This window comes from Python bivittatus, unplaced genomic scaffold, assembly GCF_059951505.1.
Source record: "Python bivittatus isolate LINGU-HERP-01145 unplaced genomic scaffold, Pbiv_v1 ctg000940_np1212, whole genome shotgun sequence".
In the NCBI taxonomy this organism is placed as follows: domain Eukaryota; kingdom Metazoa; phylum Chordata; class Lepidosauria; order Squamata; family Pythonidae; genus Python; species Python bivittatus.
In genome coordinates this window covers 262,496-283,145 of record NW_028277123.1, presented here as the reverse complement: position 1 = coordinate 283,145, position 20,650 = coordinate 262,496, and the positions used below count along the sequence as shown (strand labels likewise).

General features: G+C 49.1%; 1 protein-coding gene across 2 annotated transcripts; it reads right to left on the bottom strand.

Annotated features, from left to right (window-relative positions):
- Positions 1–1,501: 1,501 nt before the first annotated feature.
- TLCD3A (TLC domain containing 3A) lies at positions 1,502–19,299 on the bottom strand. 2 transcript variants are annotated; one of them, XR_015794204.1, is made up of 6 exons: positions 19,024–19,299; positions 12,228–12,311; positions 8,333–8,546; positions 6,325–6,420; positions 2,490–5,660; positions 1,502–2,346 (listed from the first exon to the last, which is right to left on the bottom strand). XR_015794204.1 is itself a non-coding variant. In XM_088131282.1 (5 exons), the coding sequence occupies exons 1-5, from the start codon at positions 19,143–19,145 to the stop codon at positions 5,388–5,390; spliced, it is 789 nt and encodes a 262-aa protein (XP_087987408.1). In that variant the 5' UTR covers positions 19,146–19,299; the 3' UTR covers positions 2,441–5,387. The 2 variants fall into 2 exon arrangements, 1 of the variants encoding a protein (XP_087987408.1); XM_088131282.1 differs by lacking the exon at positions 1,502–2,346 and having other exon boundaries at positions 2,441–5,660.
- Positions 19,300–20,650: the final 1,351 nt, after the last annotated feature.

Here is a 20,650-nt window from a genome sequence, read left to right as displayed (position 1 = left end):
AGGGTTTGGTTATGCCAGAAGGATGGACAAGAAACGTCAAGGAAACAGTTTAGGGTTACACATCAGAATTTCCTAAAGGGGCCTGTGGAATTTGACAGTGGAACCAACTTTTTCAGGAGATGCAAGAATTTCCTTTGTTTAAACAGGCTGGATGAAGTATAACATAGAGAAACAAGTTTTCTTTCATACTAGAGATTGAGTGGGGGGGGCAATTCAGGACAGATTCAGAGGACCCCCCTTCATGCAGAGCAATTAACCAGTGGAACATGTTGCCACAAGATGTCATAAGGATCACCCTCCTGGAACAGTTTAAAAATGGGACCGACACAGGCAGGTTTGTTCCAGAGGCCACCGACCCCCAAATGGAAGCAGGATTAGCCCCACTTTGGCCAACTAGCTGCCCTCCAGGTGTTGGGGGGGCCGCCCATCTCCCAGCATTCCCTGCGAAGGTGGTCACGGGAAGCAAACACATTGCAGGGCACCAGATTCACAAAGGCGAAGCAATTTCAGCTCACCTAGAAAATCTGCATTTCTTGATTAGAAGGGAACGTTGAGTGGTCACTTCCCGCGTCAGTCTCGGTCATGAAATCAAATTGTTCCTTTTTTGTCGTCCTTGCCAAGGGCCTATTTTTGCTCCGAATAGATTCGTATTGTCTTTTCTGGCAGCCAAGAAGAAATTTTCCTTCTGGGAAGGGTGGAGCCTGTCCTCTTTACCCCCATGTGCTGAGATCAATTTATTCAATGCATACAAGCTCGGAGGCAGACTTTAGGATCACAGAACGCATGAGTTGAAAGGGACGTTAGAGCATTAAACTGTCCCGTCCCTGTAGCCATCCAGTCCTGTTCGAATACGTCCAGCAAGCAGTGGGTCAGTGGGCTTCACCACTCTTCTAGACCCCATCTTCCACTAGTTATCAGCTCTTCCCCCCACCTCCCGGACTCCTTTTAAGAATATCCGGATCAGTGAGATTGTAGGACCAAAATACCATTTCTACTCCAACAACTGAAATGGGGTGGCTGGCAAAACCATTCCAGTAAGCCCTCGGGAATCGTGTTTTAATACAATGGCATGCAAATGCATTTAACAAACAGGATGCATGAAACATGCAGCATGGGGAGAGATGTTATAAACTAAATACCATTATCTCAGTGGAATGTAGATATTTAAAATCAGACCCTCTGACAAGGGCTAGAAAGGGATGAACCAAGAGAATTATTTACGTTTTAACTGTGGAACTGTAAAGAAATTTGAATTTGCTCTCTTGCAGAAATGCACGCATTTTTTCTAAGCCACAGGCTGTTCTCCGCCTCAGAAAAGCAGGGGGTGCCTTCCCAAAAACTGGGGGTGGAACCACGCCCCAAATTACATTTGGCAGCATTTTACTTGCATCAAATGAAGCGCACACTGGGGGTTCTGGTTCAGTCTTTTTCAGATTTGGCAACTTTAAGATGGGTGGACTTCAACTCCCAGAATTCCCCAGCTAGCATGCTGGCTGGGGAATTCTGGGAGTTGAAATCCATCCATCTTAAAGTTGCCAAGTTTGAACTCTGGTTGTACTCCTAACTTAAGTGTAAATGGAAAGATTTCTAATCTAAGCAATCCAGGGTTCATGCATTTCTTGAAAGGTCTCTTCCAGAACTAGGACTGAGTTGAGAAGTTCTGGAAGAGATTTCACCCTGAGATATTTGGGGAACGGAGCTTTCTATTTTGCCCTTTTCCTACCCTGAAAGGTTAGCCTTTGGCCCTCAACCCAGGCTGCGCTACTCGACAGCGGTCCGTTAGCACAGAATCAAAGAACGTAGGAACTCTGCAGAAAATGCCATTTCTCAACTGAAATCATTTTTATTAGTTGCCGACAATCAAGGGCTTGAGTCGTGCGGGGCCAGCGGCAATCCAGCACTCCGTCCTTGTGTTATTTTGTCGTCCCCCGTTTTTCAGAGCTGCATCACAGCAAAGAAAACCTCCCATCTAGGGGCGCGCCCCGACATCTGGCAAATGTAGTGTAAACGCAAACGGGTTGGGAGCCTTGGCAAGTCGCTCCGTTTTCCCTGGTCGCTCCAGACGTCAACCCGAGCGATGCTTTTTCAAAATCCGTTGGTCCCGTTTGTGATCTTTCGGAGGATGCAAAATGCATCAGCCTCCCCGCCCGCATTTTTCTGACTATTCTTCAGGAAGTTAACGGCATTAGAAGTCAACTCTTCTAAGTTACTATCTTTTAGTGCTTCCCTCCCCCCCCCGCTTAGATTGTTCCCACTCTTCTAAAACTGTTAAACAGCACTTCTAAATCCTGGTGGGGTCTTTCTGGTCCATTGGAAGTATGAACATATAGAGCAGGGTTTCTCAACCTTGTCAACTTTAAGACTGGTGGACTGCAACTCCCAGAATTCCCCAGCCAGCAAATGCTGGCTGGGGAATTCTGGGAGTTGCAGTCCACCGGTCTTAAAGTTGACAAGGTTGAGAAACCCTGATACAGAGCTTGCTTTTCAACAATCACCACAACAAAATACACTTGCAGGCCTATCACAGCAAGAAAGAGAGAAATACAGCAGACACAGGAGCGTTTGCTAGGAGGGTTATCACAAAATCAGCTATTTTAAGATCAAGAACAGAAGCTGTGCCCTGTTGGATCGGACCCCTGGCCCGTCTCATCCAGCAGCTCTGTTCTCCCAGTGGCCCACCGGCTGCCCAAGGAAGCCCGCCAGTCTCCCAGCAGGAGGCCTTCAGAGGCAGTCCCACTGCCAGCCAGGCTAAGAGCCCCGATGCCCAGGACTTCCAGGAGTTGCTCCTACCCCGTCTGGAAGCCAGCCAAGCTGGTAGCCAGCACCACATCTCATGTTAAAAATGTTTTAACAAAGGCAGGAGGAAAACCCTGTTGGGCTGCAGGGCAGTGTTTAAATGCATCTCAGCAACTCTCCATCGTGCAAATGTGCATGTGTGCGCATATTTATATATTGCACTTTTGGGGGTTACAACAACATTGTAAGGTGATGTAACATCACTGAGGGCTTTAACACTGGGGAAAAAATGCTCCTGTCGGGGCAAGGACTTATTAATATAAACCAGGACTGTCAGACAACGCATTTAATCTGGTTCCTGCATTAACTCGTTCTCTGGATGTGCAAAATACATTGACAAAATGGAGCAGGTTCACAAAACACAGAAAAAACTAACCAGGCTTGGCACACGGGGGAGCATGAAAGCAACAGTTATTTTGAGGGAGTGGTGGAAACAGGGAAGAAAATGCCCATGACGTTTTTCGTAATCTAAAACCTTGTTTCTCAACCTCAGCAACTTTTAACGTGTGGACTCCAACTCCCAGAATTCCCCACCCAGCAGGCTGCCTTCTCAGAAATCAACTGATGATTCACTAATATCTCGGCTACTGTAGGAACTTCCTCATCTGATTTCTGGATCTGTTTGCCAACTTGGTGGGAAGTCCCAAACCCACTTCTTAAACCTAAGCAGCTGTTTGCTACCATGAGCAAAACAACTGCAGAAATTACAGCTTTACACAAAATCCAGTTTGCTTGTCCATGGTCTGGTGGACCATCCAGACACAGCCAGTAAACCGTGGTTTATTCAAGAGTTAAGCAAACACCTGCTTAGCTCATAGGCGATCACACTCTCGCTAGCAGCTTTGGCCACCCTTTCAAGGTCCGTCAATTTGACTTGGCCACGGACAGGTTTGGGAAACATTTCTTCCTTCTCCTGTGCCCCAAAACACAGCCTCGAGGGTGCAACGCCCAACTTCTTTCCAGAAATGAGTGGAAAGAGGCCCACTCTATACGAAGGGATGGTCAGAGACAGACCAAACTTCTCAGCCAAGCGTTTCTCTTCTTGGGTGTGCTGAATTAGGCCCAGTTGAGGGGCAGCTGGCACGGGATGTGGCTGCAGATCAGAAGCGTGACATGTTGCTGGTGCAAGTGAATTGGCATCTACTGCGTGATCTTGGCTTGCTAATCCTACGGACTTCAGGGGAGCAGAGTGACAACTGCAAGGCACCAGCGAATCTTATGATTCTTTTCTCTTCCAGATCTGCACAGCAAATACAGTTGGTTCAGTCTATCCTTGGCCACCTGAAATACTTCTTCATTTCAGATCGCTCACTCTCCCGATTTTCCTTCCTTTCTCTGTTCAGTAGGGGCATCTGCAGAGAGGGAGGGTCAGAAAAATCAAGATGGCAATGGGAACTCCGTAACTGAAGCCCCTTCCATTTTTAGGTGCATCACACACACGCAGCATTGAAAAAGGGGTGGTCTTGCCCTCACGTAGCTGCCATCTTGACTTATTTGACTCCCCACCACCACCACTACCTGCAGATGACTCTGGGTCAAATGTTCAGCAGTAAACAAGGGTTCAAGAGTGCTGATTCTGGCCCAGACTTCGGAGGGAGTGTGAGGCTCGCTCTCCTTCCCCAGTCCAAAATCCTGCCCCTAATTCAGCATCCAAAGCCAAGTTTGGATTCTTGAAATATGTTGGCGTCCTCCTGAATAACAAGGAGTTTGTTATCAACTTCAAGTGTTGGCATCTGTTCCAAAATGACTTTGATGTTGGCCACATTTTCCATATTGTGCATCGAAAGAAAACCTGGGGTGTGCAAAAATTGTAAAAATGCAGAATTCTGCAATATTGTCTGTTCCAACCGAAAATCCTTCTGTGATTTGGAACAAAGGCGACGCCGCTCTTTCCCAGCTTCTGCCGTTTTGCTGGGCAAGGTGATCCTTATGAACTAGAAGCATGAGAAAGTTAAGGTTTTTTTTTTTCAAAGAAAAAAAAAAGGATGCTGAAATTTTCTGGAGGCAATTCCTCGGCACTTTTCTTAAAATCAAGGCAGCCTTCAAGGTGTCCAAATAAGGCGATCGACGTTTTACCAGCGGCCTGGCACAACGGTGAACATCTTGAAGCAGCCTTGGAGACGGGAGGGTGGAGGAGTGTAAAGATGGCAGGATTTCAAGGTGGGGAAGAGAAAAGATCAGGGCAGACCCCGATTAGGTACATCGGAGAAGGACACGCGGATCAGTCTGTGTGGTGTTCTTTCCTCTCGTTGCCCTAAACAGCCAACTAGAGACCTCAGGGCTAAAGGAGAGACTTGCAGAACTCTCACGGCCCCTGCGGCTGGCCGGCCACGCGCCCCAGGTTCCAGCTGCAACATCTGGCCGCATCTGGGACACTGCAGCAGCTGCAGTCATTGACCGGCAAGCTGTGCGTGGGGCGGGAGGAGGCTTTGGGGAGCATACAACCTCGAGGCCAGGGGCTGTCACGCCACAACGAAGGGACCTCACGGGAGGTCCTTCTTCACCCTGGCTGGTTCCGAAACGGTGCCTCCCCAAAGCCCCCGATTCGGAAAGGTGAGACAGGTTGGTTCCAAAGCCGGCATCCGGTGCCGCTATCGGGTTCGGTCGGGCACAGGCGAGCTGCTGTAGAGCCTCATCGCTTTGTTGCAGATGAGGACGAACCAGTAGATCTGGGGCGCGATCAGCAGAGCGTTGGCCACGTTGCAATGCAGGGGGATGCGGAAGGGCACCTCGTAAAGGGGCAAGTTCATCTGTCGCCCGTAGGCCCAGTACATGTACGGGAAGAGGACAATCCGGCAGAGGAAGAAGGTGACCAGGATGAGGATCCCGTTGACCTTATGCAGAAGGGAATCTTGCATTTTCAGCTGTTGCCCCCCAAATTAAAATAAAATAAAATAAAATGTTGAGAAGATTCACCAAGAGGCAAGGGCTGCCCCCCAAATAAGCAGAGCGATGCCGGGAGTGGCCACAATGCTGCGAGGAATTCCAGCAGCACCTTCAATCCCAGCATCAGGCAGGAGGGTGTCTGTTGCGCCTCTGTATGATTTGTGTTCTAACGTCAGTCGTGGGCTAGGGAAATTTTGCTCTTTCTTTGCACGGGGCAAGTCTCTAAGTCTGGATATGTATTTAATGAGTTGTCTAAATCTAACTAACGATAAAGAAATATTATTTCAGCGTTAGTTAGGTTTTCCCCCTCTAGGTCCATAGGGCAGCATCCATAGCACTCCCCTCTCCATTCTTCCCCCCACACAACAACCCTGTAAGATAGGTTGGGCAGAGAGAGAGAGAGAGAGAGAGACTGGCTCAGAGTCACTGGGGGAAGCTTGGCTGGGTCTGATATGAAAATGAAGGGAAATGATATGATGTCCCTGGAAGGCAGTGCCCGTTGGAACTCCTCTTGAGTTGCAGCCCTGTAGCAACCCCTGAACGAAGCTGAGTCTGAGCTGACTGTGCACCCCGGGATCCTTCAACCCCACCCCAGGGGACAAAGCCAGAGAGAAACTGATCTCCCGGGCCTGAAAGACTTACCTGCATCAGGATCTTCCCCAGCGAAACAAACGGGGTGCTCAGCTCGGCGGTGAAGATGCAGCCCACGAAAAAGTCCCCGAGTTCCCCTCGCAGATGCTGCAGACCAAAACAGGCACAAACAGGGTTGGGTCTGGGAATCTGCCCAGGGGCAGGATCTTCACAGAGCCACTTGTGAGATCCAAAATGTTTGCAGCATCACCTCATAGCTTCTAGGGCCATGAGTCATCCTGGGATCACCCAGTACGTGCACACACACATGCACACACAGAGGGACACGCACACTTTCCAGCATGCTGAAGGCTTTTTTTCTGACAGGCAATTCAAATTCCTGAATATAGGAGTATTAAAACTCTGAAAAGAATGAAACATCTAATTTGTGTAAACTCTCATCCCCACCCTCCAATATTCATTCTTTCTTTTGTGTGGTGATTTAGAGGGCTAGGCAAAAGGGGAGGGGAGGGGAGAGAGGGGAAGGGAGGGGAAGGGGAAGGGGGAGGGAGGGAGGGAGGGAGGAAGGAAAAAGGGGAGGGGAGGGGAGGGGAGGGGAGGGGAGGGGAGGGGAGGGAGAATTGTTCCAACATAGTACATTCACTGTAGTGATTTCACCATGTTAAACCTTTTGAAGTTCAAGTGTTCTGAATCTGGGAAGGTCAGACCAGGCTGTGTCGAAGTTAAAACTATCTGACCTTGAAAAGGTTTGCACTTTTCTAACAGCCAGACTTCCAGAGTCCAAAATCAAAAATAAAACGTGCTTTCCCAGCCCAAAGGTGTTGTCCACCCCTAGTTTAGTGGCTCCGAGTTCTCCAGGGCTCGACCTCGGACAGGCTTGGCTGCTGGATCAAAGCAAGACAAGGACAAACCACAACCACGTCTCGGATGCTTTGAAAAGCCCACGGACAGGTCACAAAGAGGCGATATCCTCCTGTTCGCGTTCCCCGGGAGTGGGTGCGGAAGGGAGGCTGGCTTTGATCTCGAAGCAGCAAAAGGTTACGAGGCTGCCACAGAGGCAACGATGGCCGGTCTTTGATGTCCGTTTGGGGGAACGCAGACTCCAGAGGCAGAACGTCTGCCCTGCACATTAGAGATGGGGCTGGCGCCACGTTTCCTAAGCATTACGCGGGAGCTTCAGAAGCATCTGCTCACCCACGGGATCTTCGATCTGGCTTGAGATGATCCCCTATCGTAGTTTTTAAATTTTTTATGATTCCAAAGAGCTGTTTAAAGAGGATTTTCTTTACCTTTTCTTGTCTGCCTGGCTTGTAATTCTTGTTTTTGAATGCTCACTACTCTGGGAGCAAAGCAGGTTAAAAATGGGCAAACAATAAAAAAAAACAATTAATCATCCGTGTCCCTGCTTCAGCAGGAACTCTGTAGTCTCATCCAGGGTCGGCATAAAAAATTCACAGGTGCTACCACCAAGGGGGGCAGGACTGGCCGAGGGATGTCACTGCACATGCTCAGACGCTACAGAAGCACATCTTGTTGCTTGCTTGAGCCAGAGTTGCTTTCTCCCAGCAAGGAATAATTAGAGCCCCATTTAAAAAATATACTTTTCTGATTGATTGATTGATTGATTGATTGATTAAATTTGTATGCTGCCCATCTCCCATGGAGGGTGACTCTGGACAGCTCACAATTAAAGTAAAACCCAAAAACAGTTAAAAATATAAATACCCACAGTAATTAGTTAAAAAGTCAGACGATATAAAAAGATCCTATACTTTTCTGATGCCCTCTACTTGGATTTTTTAAAAAATAAAATAAAAAATCTGGGAACCAAGCTGTGTCAGTTGACTTCATTAGCTTTGCTAACCTTAACCCTAACCCTAACCCCACTTTTAGGGGCGTGCCGGTAGACTATGTAGAAGGGAATTTTAACAAATAAAAAAATGTGTCATTTGGTATAAATGTGTCATTTCCTAACCCTAAGCCTAAGCCTAACCCTAAGCCTAAGCCAAGATCAGGCCTACAGCTTGACCAACCCCCTGCCCTCAAGAGGTGGCCTCACCACAGCCACCGGCGTTAAGACAAGGAGGATGAAGATGTGGTGGGTGACCATCAGCCGTTCCTTCTGCAGAAAGCTTCTGATGCTGCTTGAAGAGTACTTTCCGTCTGTCTGTCCTTTCTCTTCGCTCTTGTGCCAGTGGCAAAGATACATGACGTAGATGTCGTACGTCATGTAGGACACAACAATCCAGACATATTCGCGGGCGATCCAGTGCCTGTTGGGGGAGAGAAGAACATTAAGGACGACCAGATTTGGGAACCTCAAGTCTCGCTCCTTCAATGCATTTATCCAACTTCTACCCCACCCATTAACCGAAGCTCTTGGGTGGGTATCAAAGCTGCTTAAACACATGTAAAATATTGGCAGTACAGGGAGCATTTCACGCCTGGAATTCAAGCTTTGGTTTCCGAGACGGGCCGATCAGAAAGCGCTAAATTTCCAGCCTGAAAGGTTTGCCTTCCTCAAATGACTATATATACAGAAAGCAAGCAAGCGTGATTGATTGAGGGATTTTGATTCATTGACCCTGGCCATTTGTCACAAGCCAAATAGGACAAGCCTGAAATAAGGTCCGGAAGCATGTAGTTTAGGATGAAGGTGCCAAATTCCACATTCGTAAAATGTCAAGTTTCCAAAATATTAAAAGCTCCTACGCCTCCCCTAATGACAAATATCAACATGTTTGGCATAACAGCTACCCAATCCTTAAATCACGTCTCAGAGCAAAGCAAATCTTGATATTCCTTTCCTGAATTAGACCGAGCCCGATACATAATACAGAAACTTCACAAGTTTCACCTTCAGCATAGTCCTAAGCTATCTTTCCTATTAATAGAAACAGAAAAGTGGGTGTACCTAAATGGAACCATAATGTTTAACCAAGCACACACAGATACGCTCTTTCTGAACATGGAGTTTCTACATAATTGTTCTGGGCAATGCTCCTAGAAAGATTGTTCTTGGCCATGAATTTCAGGGGGCAGGCTAATGGCTCTCATCACATTCATCGGCTGCAGGGAGACCTAAGTATTTCTTTTTACATTTGGCAAAAATTAAGCTGCCACCAATTATCTCCCTGGCATGCTCAGGATACCACGCTGCACGGTTGTATCAGGACATAAATGTATATGCCCTACGAATGTTCGATTTTTTACTTCTTCCCCTCCAAAAATGTCCCATCAAATCCAGTTCCTTTGAGTACCCATCAACAAGAGAGATGAGAGGCAGTTGGGTCTAGTGGTTAAGGCTCCAGGCTGGAAAGCAGGAGGCTGTGAGTTCTAGTCCTGCCTTAGCATGAAAGCCAGCTGGGTGACTTTGGGCCAATCTCTCTCTCTCAGCCCAACCCACCTCCCAGGGCTGTTGTTATGGGGAAAATAGGAGGAGGAAGGAGTATGAGGTATGTTCACCGCCTTGAGTTATTTATAAAAGTAAGAAAGGCAGGATAAAAAAATCTAAAAAGAAAATCTTCCAATACATCATCCTTTCCTGCAACAATGGCCTCCCAATGGTCGAGAAATGCAGATGTGCAAGACCCCTTGATTTCTTCATGGAATCTGGTCCCTGTCCAGGGGGTGGGTGAGAAGCGTTTTTCTTGGGGTCAGCAGTGGGTGGAATGCTTGCAAAACCAGGAAAAAGTTCCACAGCCAAGGAAGCCCTTTTAAAAAAGAAAATTCTATCCAGCTCTTGTCACCCTGGGAAAGACTTTGGCATAGACCTGCGTTTTGTGGCATTTAAAATACTTCTACTGAAATCAGAGAACTGCACTGCCTCCAACAAGAATTACCATATGTCAGTGTTTTTCAAACTTGGCAACTTTAAGATGCATGGACTTCCACTCCCAGAATTCTCCAGCCACCATCCTGGCTGGAGGATTCTGGGAGTTGAAGTCCACACATCTTAAAGTTGCCAAGTTTGAAAAACACTGCCGTACATGATTTCTCCACACCCATTTCAGCCTAAACCTTAAAAATCACGCCTCAACTCAGCATGACCCCCATCAAATATTAAGTGCAGCCCCCCCCCAGCTATCAAAGAGTTGCCCACTCGTAATTTAAACAGTACTTTAAAAGTTGGACGGCCATTAGTCTGGGGTGGTTTGAGGATTCCTGCCCTGGTCAGGGGGCTGGGCTAGAGGACCTCTGATGCCCCTTCCTGTCCTAGGAGTCTATGGCTCACTGCTGTCCACAACTTAGCACCGAACTGAGGTGATCAAAGGCAAGTTTCTGCCCCAAGGAGTTTACAATGGGAACTTGCAAGAGTGACTAGCTGATTGAAAGAACAACTATGATAATCAGCAAAGAGCAAAACTCACATTCGTTTCAACTAGGACCGAGAGCCAAACTTTCATGCTAGGAAATTCGTCCCCAACCTGGTCCTGTCTAGAGGGACTGGGACTATGATTCCCAGAAGGCTGAGGCAATCTGGGAATTGTAGTCCCAACACATCCAGGAGGCCCAGGAAGACCAGCCTAAGGGTTCAAAGGCAGGCAGCTGGATTTATTATCACTTGCAGCATTTGGATGTTTTGAATAATCCTGCGTCAGACGCATTATGCAAAGGAGCCTTCTCCAAACAGCTGGGTCTTCATGTTGATTGATTATATGCCATCAAGTCGGTGTTGACACTTCGTGACTGCATATATTGACCTTCACAGGAGGATCTGCGCCCAACCTGGTCCTTCAGGTCTTTCAACGGTGCCCCCATCGCCACTGCAACTGATGCCCCCACCTTGCTGTTGGTCGTCCTCTTCTTCTCTTTCCTTCTACCCTTCCCAACAAGAGAGCTGAGTCTCCCCATAACGTGTCCAAAATATGATAATTTGAGTCTGGTTATTTGTGCCTCAAGCCATTTCCATTGCTGGGACTCACTCTTAGAGACCTAGATAGACCTTCTCCAGGGTGATCTCTCCCCAGATTGGCCCTTCAGGTCTTCCAACAGGGCCCCCATCGCCGCTGTAACTGAGTCCCTCAGTCTCAAGAGAGCTGGGTCTTCACATCATGTGTCCAAGACAGACAGGCAGGCAGGCAGGCAGACAGATAGATGATGTACATCAGTTGGAGACAGATAGATTTTCTCTGTGACAATCTGTCCCCAACCTGGTCCTTCAGATCTTTCAATGGTGCCCCCATTGCCCCATAACTGAGTCCCTCCACCTTGCTGTTGATTGTCCTCTTCTCCTCTTTCCTCCTACCCTTCCCTACATTATGGACTTCCCAAGAGAGCTGGGTCTTCCCATAACATGTCCAAAATATGATGATTTGAGTTTGGTCATTGGTGCCTTAGTTACGTGACATGTTGCTGTCGACTCTTAGTGTCCACATAGATAGACCAGCTGGCCGGGGTTCAATTCCTGGGCCTGGGCTAGGTAGTTAAATGATCAAATGGGGAGTCAGTTCCTAATTCATTGCCCAGGCAAGTTATTTGAATGGCCTCTGAAAGAGAGAATCGTTTGCTTTTGAGTGTAGACCCAGCTTAATTTCCCTCTCCACCCCGTAACATTCGTAGCCTGTGGTCATCGTGTTCCTTGATCGTATCAGACTGCTGCCCTCAAACAGCACAGCCAGAAATCTCTCAGGGACTGCGCACAGAACATTGCTCTTTCTGACCGAAGCACAATACGAAATGTGTGCGTTGTTGGCTTGATATAAAGAGGGGGATGTCTGCCTTTGCTCGCAAGGCAAAGCACTCTGCATGGGGTCTCCCGACCAACAACTCTGGCTCCAGTGCTGCTAATTCCCCACCCTTGGCCTTGACACACCTGGTGTCACCCTGCAATGAGCTTTACCTCCCGTCCGATTCTGGCATTTCCTATCTTCGCAGGTGAAAACCCTTTCCAAAGTTCATCCAGGATTTCAGAGGCTTGGTTTCCTCTTTGGAAACGCCACGTGTTTAATTACCTGTCATGCACCACATCTCTGCAGCTGAAGATCACTACAATTCCCGAGAGGGTCGCCATGATGGCTTGGATGGAGGACACCAGCCTGGAGGAGAGGAAAAAAAAATCAGAATAAGGGGCATGGCCCAGGGGGGAGAAGAAGCGGGCAAACTAGATCTGCAAAAATGTGAAATATATTTGGAGGGGACAAAAAAGCCTGTAATAGACGCATGAGGATCAAGAATGTTCTGCGGGCTAAACGATCTGGGTATGCTTACAGAAAAGATGACCAAGGGGAGATTATGATAGCAGGCTTCAAATATCTGTAGGGTTGTCCCACAGAAGAGGGAGGGGACACTCACTGAGGCCCCAAAGGGAAGGACCGGAATTAGTACATGAAAAACAAGGCAGGAATTTCAAGCTAGACGTGAGGAGGAACCTCTTGATTGTATGAGTTCTCAGTCAGGGGAACAGGCTGCTACATGAACTGATCAGCTCTTCTTCGCTGGAAGTCTTCAAAAGGGCCTGGATGGTCATCTGCTAGAGAAGCTGCAGGGGACCCTGCACTGAGAGTTGGGCTAGGTGACTCTAGACTCCTTCAGTGATACAATTCTATGATTTGTCACTTGCACAGATTGTAGACACTGGAGAAGTCTTCTTGCTCTGAGCTGGTGCTTGGGTTAATCAGAAAAGTGATTAAACAGGTGTCTGCCTTCTTTTCATACCTGCATAACTGAGCTATGGAAAGAATGCATGACTTCAGCTCGTCGTAGAGCTGACGAGGTCTGCCAGAGGTCAAAACCCCCACAGCGAGCCTCCATAGGCACGATCACTCTACCTCTCCCTATCAATTACCAACCTTTTGCATCTTATTTATGGATTGAGAGAATGTACAGGGCTGCCCATCCTACATACGTAACCCCGGATGGGTAACCACAAAACAACCCACCCAAAGAATGAATGAATGAATAAATAATAAAACCTCTCATCACAAAATACAAAACAAAATTAAAATAACCAGAGGGAAATAACTTCCTTTTGCATTTTACATAGGGTTGGCCGCTGCAGGGAAACAGGAGGAGAGACAGATGGTTTGCTCTGCTCCAGAACAGCTCATTCTATGTCCCAAGATGGGGAAATATTTAAGGCAGATTCTGACTGAATATTAAGGGGAAAAATCATAAGATCAAGGACATTTTGGGGCCATCTGACAGGGGAACCAGTGACCCCAGCAGGAGAGGGGCTTCCCTTCACTGGTCATGTTCAAGAATGAGTTAGACACTCATCTGTCTGGACACCTTAGATTATTATGACGGCTGGTTGCACAGTCAGCCAGATGTTCAGACTGGATTTGGCATTTTTATCCCCCATCGAGCCCTTCCCAAGGACCTGGGATAGGCAGATGTGGTGGTCTGATGGTGTTCGAGGTGTCGTCACAGCTGTTCCAAGCAAAGCTGCCTTTGGCAATGGGCTGGTGGTGATTTTGTCAATGCCGAAGGTCTTCCAGGGGTGCTCCAGATGTTAGGGGATTGCCCCCAAGGCGCCTATTACTGTTGGTACTATCGTTGCTTTCTTTTGCCACAGTCGTTCTGCTTCTATTTGCAGGTCTTTGTATCTGGTGATTTTCTCCAGTTCTTTCTCTTCTCTTCTGCTGTCTGCAGGTATTGCAATGTCCACTATCCAGGCTTTTTTCTCTTTTTTTAGAGCAGGGTTCCTTAAAGTTGCTGAGGTTGAGGAACCCTGCTTTAGATGATGATGATTTTATTAAATTGATATACTGCTCAACTCCCAGCGACTCTTTACAAATTGCTAAAAACATTCAAAACCACGTAACAATGCAAGAAACACAACACAGAGGAACAAAGAAGATAGAGAAAACAAACCCAGCTAGAAACAAGGAAGGTCCCCACACTGAGCAGGGATGGGCTAGATGATCTCAGGCAAACCCCATTCAACTCGACCTTTTCGGAGTTGGAACGTCCCCTCCATTTGACATGGAATCTGCAGTTTGCTAAGCCAGCTCGCCTGTCCTTGGGAGGCCGCCCGTATTTGCTCACCCACTTACACCGTGGAGTTTCAAATGCCAGAATCCCCCACTCCCAGGGAGGCCCCCTTCCTTCCACTTCACGTGCCCCAAACATAAAAAGGGGGTGAGAAAAACCAACTTAAAATTTGCAAATCACGGCTGAAGTGCTCTTCGACTGTCTCCTTGAACAACAACTCTGACAGGTAGGCCAAAAGCTTTATTTTTTCCCCTCCTGCACTGGAGATGATGAAGCCAGGAACCAGGGCGGCCTCAGGCAGTGTTTTGCAACCTTGGCCCCTTGAAGATATGTGGACTTCAACTCCCAGAATTCCCCAGGCTGGCTGGGGAATTCTAGGAGTTAAAGTCCACACATCTTCAAGGGGCCAAGGTTGAAAAACACTGGCCAGGTGTAGTTCCTACCTGTTTGAAATTGGAAAGGGGAGGGCAGGTACAGGAGGAAAAAGCAGAAACACTTCCAGCCGTGCCAGAAATTGTTATAAATGCAAAAGGACAAGGTCAACCTGTCCAGATCAACAGGGTAAATATCCTTAGATCAACACAGCCTTAGCTTGTCTTTCTTGCTACTCATAATCCACGCTGGGTCAAAATTTGCACAGGGCATCCAGCATTTAAGATGTCCCTTCCTTCATTTGTTCGTGCTCCCCCCCGCCCCCGGGAGCGGCGACGTGGGGCGGATCAAACAAGGGGAAGACAGAGCCTTCCCAGCCTCCCTAAATGGAAGCAGAGGCGGGCAAGGTTTTAAAAAAGCAGCCACAGTTCTGTTTCAAGAAGCCAGCCACACACAAGGTGGCTCGTTCGGGTCCTCTTGCAGAGAAAATGCGTCGGCGATAGAGCCCCCAGGCTTGAGGGCAGTCTACTTCCAAATGTCAGCCGCAGGGGAGCAATGAGCATTGAAGGCCATTGTCTCCATACCCCATAAGTATCAGTATTTAGTTTTCTCCCTGACTGATTGTTTAGCAGAAGCCACCCGAAAGTCAGCAGGGGAGAAGGAAGTGGAGCAATTCTCTAAACTCTTCTGAGGTCTGACTGTTACTGAATTTCCCTCTGCTTTAACCTGACTGCAACAATTCCATCGGGAATCCCACTTGTTTCTCTCAGAGCTTCACTCTAAAAACCGGGGTTAAGCCTGTTCTTTTCCTTCTCCCTCCCCATCTATTTTTCCTCGTGTGTCATATTTTTCTATCTGCAAAGCCAGACAGCCAGGATTCTCTTATACACCACTGATTTTTGTAAACTGGTCTCAAAACCTTCTGGCCATAAGGCAGGATACTACTTCTTTTAACAAGCGATTTGTAGCGTTGTTTGTTTAAACAGCATCACTCATAAACTCCTCCAGCACATGGAATCATTGATCATGCATCTGAGACACGCAGTACCATTTAACGCTGCAGTTGGTGGGGCATATTTAAGGATAGTGAGCATGGCTAATTGAGCCAGCTACACCGATATTTTTCTACCTGGCCTACAGGTCGTCCTCGCTTAGTGATTGCCTCATTTAGAGGCCATTCGCAGTTACGACAGTGATTAAAAAGTAACTTTGCAACCATTGCCAGCTTCCCCATTGACTTTGCTTGTGGGAAGCCGGCAGGGAAGGTCAGAAATGGTGATTATGTGGCTGCAGGATGCTGCAACTGTCGTAAGTGCAAGCCAGTTGCCAAGCACCCAGATTGCGATCACATGACTGCGGGGGCGCTGCAATGGCCAGAACTCCGAGCACCAGTCATAAGTCCCCCTTGTTCAGCAACATCACAAGTTGAAATGGTTGTTAAATGAGTGGTTGTTAAGCGAGGACCACCTGTAAGATTATAAGCCCAGGTGTGGTTTCACTTAGCAACTGCTTCGCTTAACAACCAAGTTGCCAGTCCCAAATGTGGTTGCTGAACAAGGATGACCTGTATAGTTCCTCAGAGAGCAGTGGGTCTTCCAGTGGGTGCCCCCAACGGAGCACGGTGTGCTGAATCCACAGGCTGGATCTTTCCTTGGATGCAAATCAGTGGTGCGTAAAACACTGGAAATCTTTTCTATAGGAATAAAACAGTCAGAGGCAAGAATTGCGTGCTGCAGGGGCTTCAAGGGTTAAGCCTTTCTCAGAGGAATTAAGGTGCCAGATCTCAAGACTGACTGGGAAACTACAACCGCCACTCTGTTGCATTCCCAGAAGCACAACATCCTCCTATCAATGAGAAAACCTTGGGAGAAACTCTAGGGGGTTACCCAATCCAAGCGGAGTTCCTGCTAAAAACAGGCCAGTTTCTCTGTGGCGAGGGAAGTCCCAAACAGTCCCAAGTGTCAAGCAGCTAGATCTCAATGAGGAGGGACACCCTCAAGTTGCTAGATTTCAAGATTCAATAAGATTCCCTTGCCTTTTCCAGCTTGCATGCTCTGCTCAGCCGTTGGTCTGTTCTAATAAAGGAGTTAGTCAACGATGGGTTTTAGATCTCTTTATTTAACCACAGGCTAATGTTGCCACATTCTCCCTTGGGAAAGTCATCGGAGGTAACCAGCGCGGGTAATGGGTGTTTAATACTCTTGTGGACACTTTAATTGCCAAGGGACCCCTCCCTCACTGTGGGGGCATGAGGACACACCCTATTTCCTTGGATTATTCCAGTGCACACCCCAGCTCAATTGGTGCCCTGGGTTCAAATTTCTTGGCCCTGAAATTCACCATTCATAATCCAGCTGTTCCAGGTTCAAAAAACCCAAGGGTTAGATTTACACCCCGCTTTTCTTCCAGGAGCTCAAAGCAGTGCGCATAGCACACTCTTCCTCCAATATTTCTTACATCACTTCTGTGAGGTTGGGCTGAAAGACAGCAACTGGCCCAAAGTCAGTAATCTTCAACATCTGAGGTGGATTTGAACCCGAGTCTTCCATTCCTAGCCCAACACCTTAACCACAACACTGCATACTTGTGATTGGCAAGCATTTATTCTGCCACCTATACAGGGAAAGGAAATAATGCAGGTTGATGGATAATCAAACCAAACCTCCTTGCAAGGTTTGGACTGGAAACATCATAATCTATGTTTTCCTCTTCCCTCCCCGTCCCTGTTTTCCTTTCATGCTATCTCTTTTGGACTGAAATGCGGCAAAAAAGAGGTGATCTTGCAAGTGTATGTTTTTCAGCTGATCTTTTTCATCATTCCCAGAGCCTTTTCAGATGAAGTGCAGAAAGAGTGTTCACATATTTCCTCCCATCTTGCCAACCTCCATTCCTATTACCTCCCTTCATACCTATTTTCTAGACTGTAAATCTGTTCCAAGCGGCTAGTTCTCTCCTTTAAAATAAATTCCAGTATTGGTGACTTCACAGGCAGCTTTACACAATTTCCTTGACAATCACGTAGAAGCGACTTGCCCTTATTTCTCTCCGCGATGTGTTCTGATGTCCCAGCCTGGACTTCAGGCCTGAGATGTCCTAGTGGTCTCCCATGCAAGGATTCATCAAACCTGCTGTTGCCTCACTTTGGAGCTCAAACAAGTCCATTCAGGTGCTGCCACTTGCTAAGATCTTTTTCACACTTGTTACTGTAATAACAATGGCAGTTTTTCAACCATCAATCAAACTGTGTCGTCGCACCAAAGTAAATAAAGAGAGGACATTCCTTTCTGCTGTTCAAATGGGACGGCTTTGCCATGTGGTCGGGAGGCAGAAATATCTGAAAAACTAAATGCAGAGAAGAGGGCAATGTACTGAGGGGGGCACCCTCTAAGGACCACCTTGGTCTGCTCCAAAAAGTTTTTCTCCTCCTTGGCAGCATTTTCTTCCTTTTGCTTGTCAGCAGCATCCTCTTAATTTCTTTGCTCATCTCCACTGCCCTGCTCCCCTTTTGGAACTCTGCATCAAGGTCTCACTATTTTCTGGTTTCTCTTCTTTAACTCCAGTAATATTTAATGTTTTCTCCCTAAAATGTAATTATGCCCTCAGTAGGGTGCAGCCACTAGCTTCTTCCCAGCCTCTTCAAGAGGGGAGCCTTGCTATTTGCTACAGAGGAAGTTTACCCGCTGAAACTTCGGGCAGAGTTTCCCGTTTGGATTACTGTAATGCTTCCTCCTTTAATCTGGATTAGAATCCAGATCACCCTTCTTATCCTGGCTTAGTTTCTTGACCAGAAAGGAAAATACACCAGGGCACTGATGAAACTACTCTTCCGATGGTGAAACGCACTCAGGATCTCAGGGAGTCTGCAATTCCTGGGGAATTACCGAAGGTTTCACCCTTGATTGACTCAACCCCGTTTCTGCGTCTGCACAAGCACGGAATCTCGCGGCCGCTGGCCTGGCGGCAGACCGGTACGTCGGGTCTTGGCATCAGCCGCAGCGGCCCCCCCGGCGCCCCCCACGCGCGGGGCTGGGGGGACTGACGCCCCGGATCCCCCGCGGGGGAAGGAGCCAAGGCGGCGCCGCTCCTCCCCAGCCCCGCGCCCTCCCCCAAGACCCCGCGGCAACCGAGAAAGGGCTGGAAGCAACAAGTCCAGCGCTCCGACCGGAACGAAAGCGCTCAAGTTCGCAGGAGTTGCTGCCGGCCAGCCGGCGCTTCTCCCGCCAGCCTGCCCGATCCCTCGGCCTCTTGGATCGCGGGGAAGGGCGCGCGGGCTCCCGCCGCCCCGCTCGCCACTTTTGCGCCGCTCCATCCGGTTTCATAAGAAGATCCGGGGGACGCCCGCCCGCCCTCGCTCGCTCTCGGGATGCTGCCCGGCCTCCCGGCCTCCCGCGCGCCGCCCCCCACCCTCCCTCCCTCCCTCCCTCGCCTGGTGCCAGCCGGTACCTGCCGCTGAGAATGACCCGGTCCTTTAGGCTCCATGCCGGCGCAAGCCAGCGCAGGCTGCGGATGCAGAAGGCGAACAGCGCCGGGAAGAAAACGAAGCCGAGGGCCAGCGTCTGCCACATACCAGCCCCGCCGCGCCCGGCCGCCGGCTCCTCTGCTCCGCCTGGCCGCCGTCGCCGAGAGTGGGCACCGAAGGGCGCTCCTCGAGGGGCAGAGGCAGAGGCTCCGGAGCCGCTCCCCGGAGAAACGCCCTCCCCAGCCGTGTTTGTCAACAGCAGGCCGGGCAGCGGGGAAGGCGGAGAAGGCGAGGGGCGGAGCCGCTGCGGTCGCCGCCGCTGTTTCGACCGTCGGGCGGGAGAGCGCAGCGACGGGCGCGGACCAGGCAGCCGAGTGGCTCCCTTGTAGGCCCGGCGGCCGCTTAAAAGGAGAAGCTCCCCGACTCTCCCCCACCCCACCCCACCCCGCCCCTCCCTCCGACCGAGCCCCCCTGCGCAAGATCCGCTGCCGGCAGCAGCCGGGTCCTGGCGTAGAGGGGGGGCGTGGCCCGCCCAGAACGCGGGCGGCGGGCGAGCGGCCAGAGTTCTATCCGGTTGGAACATTGGAGGCGTCCGGTGTTCCATCCGGCCGAACGCTGGAGCTCCGAGCGTTCCATCCCGCCGGCGATGCTCGACCCAGGCCGCGGGAGATGGGCTCTTGGCGCGGAAGTTCAAAACCGACCGAGCGCTTCCAGTTCCGCGCTCGGAGCGACCCTCGACGCGCTCGCGGCACGGAACGTTTGCTTTAAGGCAGAAAGTCGTCGGGAGCGGAATCGGAGGTTTCGGGCCATGCGCCACAATGTAGCCATTAGGAATATCGGTTATATTTTCAGGATTAGGGTTCCCAGCCCCGGGCATCGCAGCCGGTAGTCGTCTCCCCCGTTCCCTTCAACGGCTCCAGCAAACTCCGGTCATTTTTGAGCTAAGAAACTGCCCTCGAAGAAAAAAAGAAACTTCTAGCCCCACCAAGGAAAATCCACAATAAAATAAAGCAGCCACCCTTTGAATAGACAGCTCCCCCCCCCACATCATCTTTGTCGCTGGGAGTGAAGTAGCATAAACATTTAATGAATTATTATTTATTATCTTGTCCCATCCTTGTGGCCCTTTCCCAAGAATCAGTGCAACCAGCCCCCCCAACCTTGCTTTCTTCTTTTATTTCTTTTATTTATTAAACTTGTCCCCGCCCATCTCCCCCCAATGGGGGACTCTTTCTGTCACCCAAGACCCACCCTGTCCACCCTCACTACAGTATTGGCTGTGGGTATGCTAGACATTGGGGTCCAGGTTGGGGAGAAGGGTACCAAGACAGGAAAATGTGGGACAAACGTTGCAACCGTTGGGCCTTTGTAGCCCTTTCCAAGCTGATTTCTGAACTCTTGATGACCAGATATAATTATGGGGGGGGATGTATATTAGGGATATGGCGCTACAAAATTCAAGGAAGTGGAAAAAAAATCGGACCCCATGACTTGCACACCTAAGCTACAATTCTCCATCCAACCCAGAGGTTCCAGACTTCTGTCTAGCTTAGTTCCCCCCACCCCATCCACTTGGAGGGGTAAAGTCACGTGTCCCACTAAAAAAGGAGA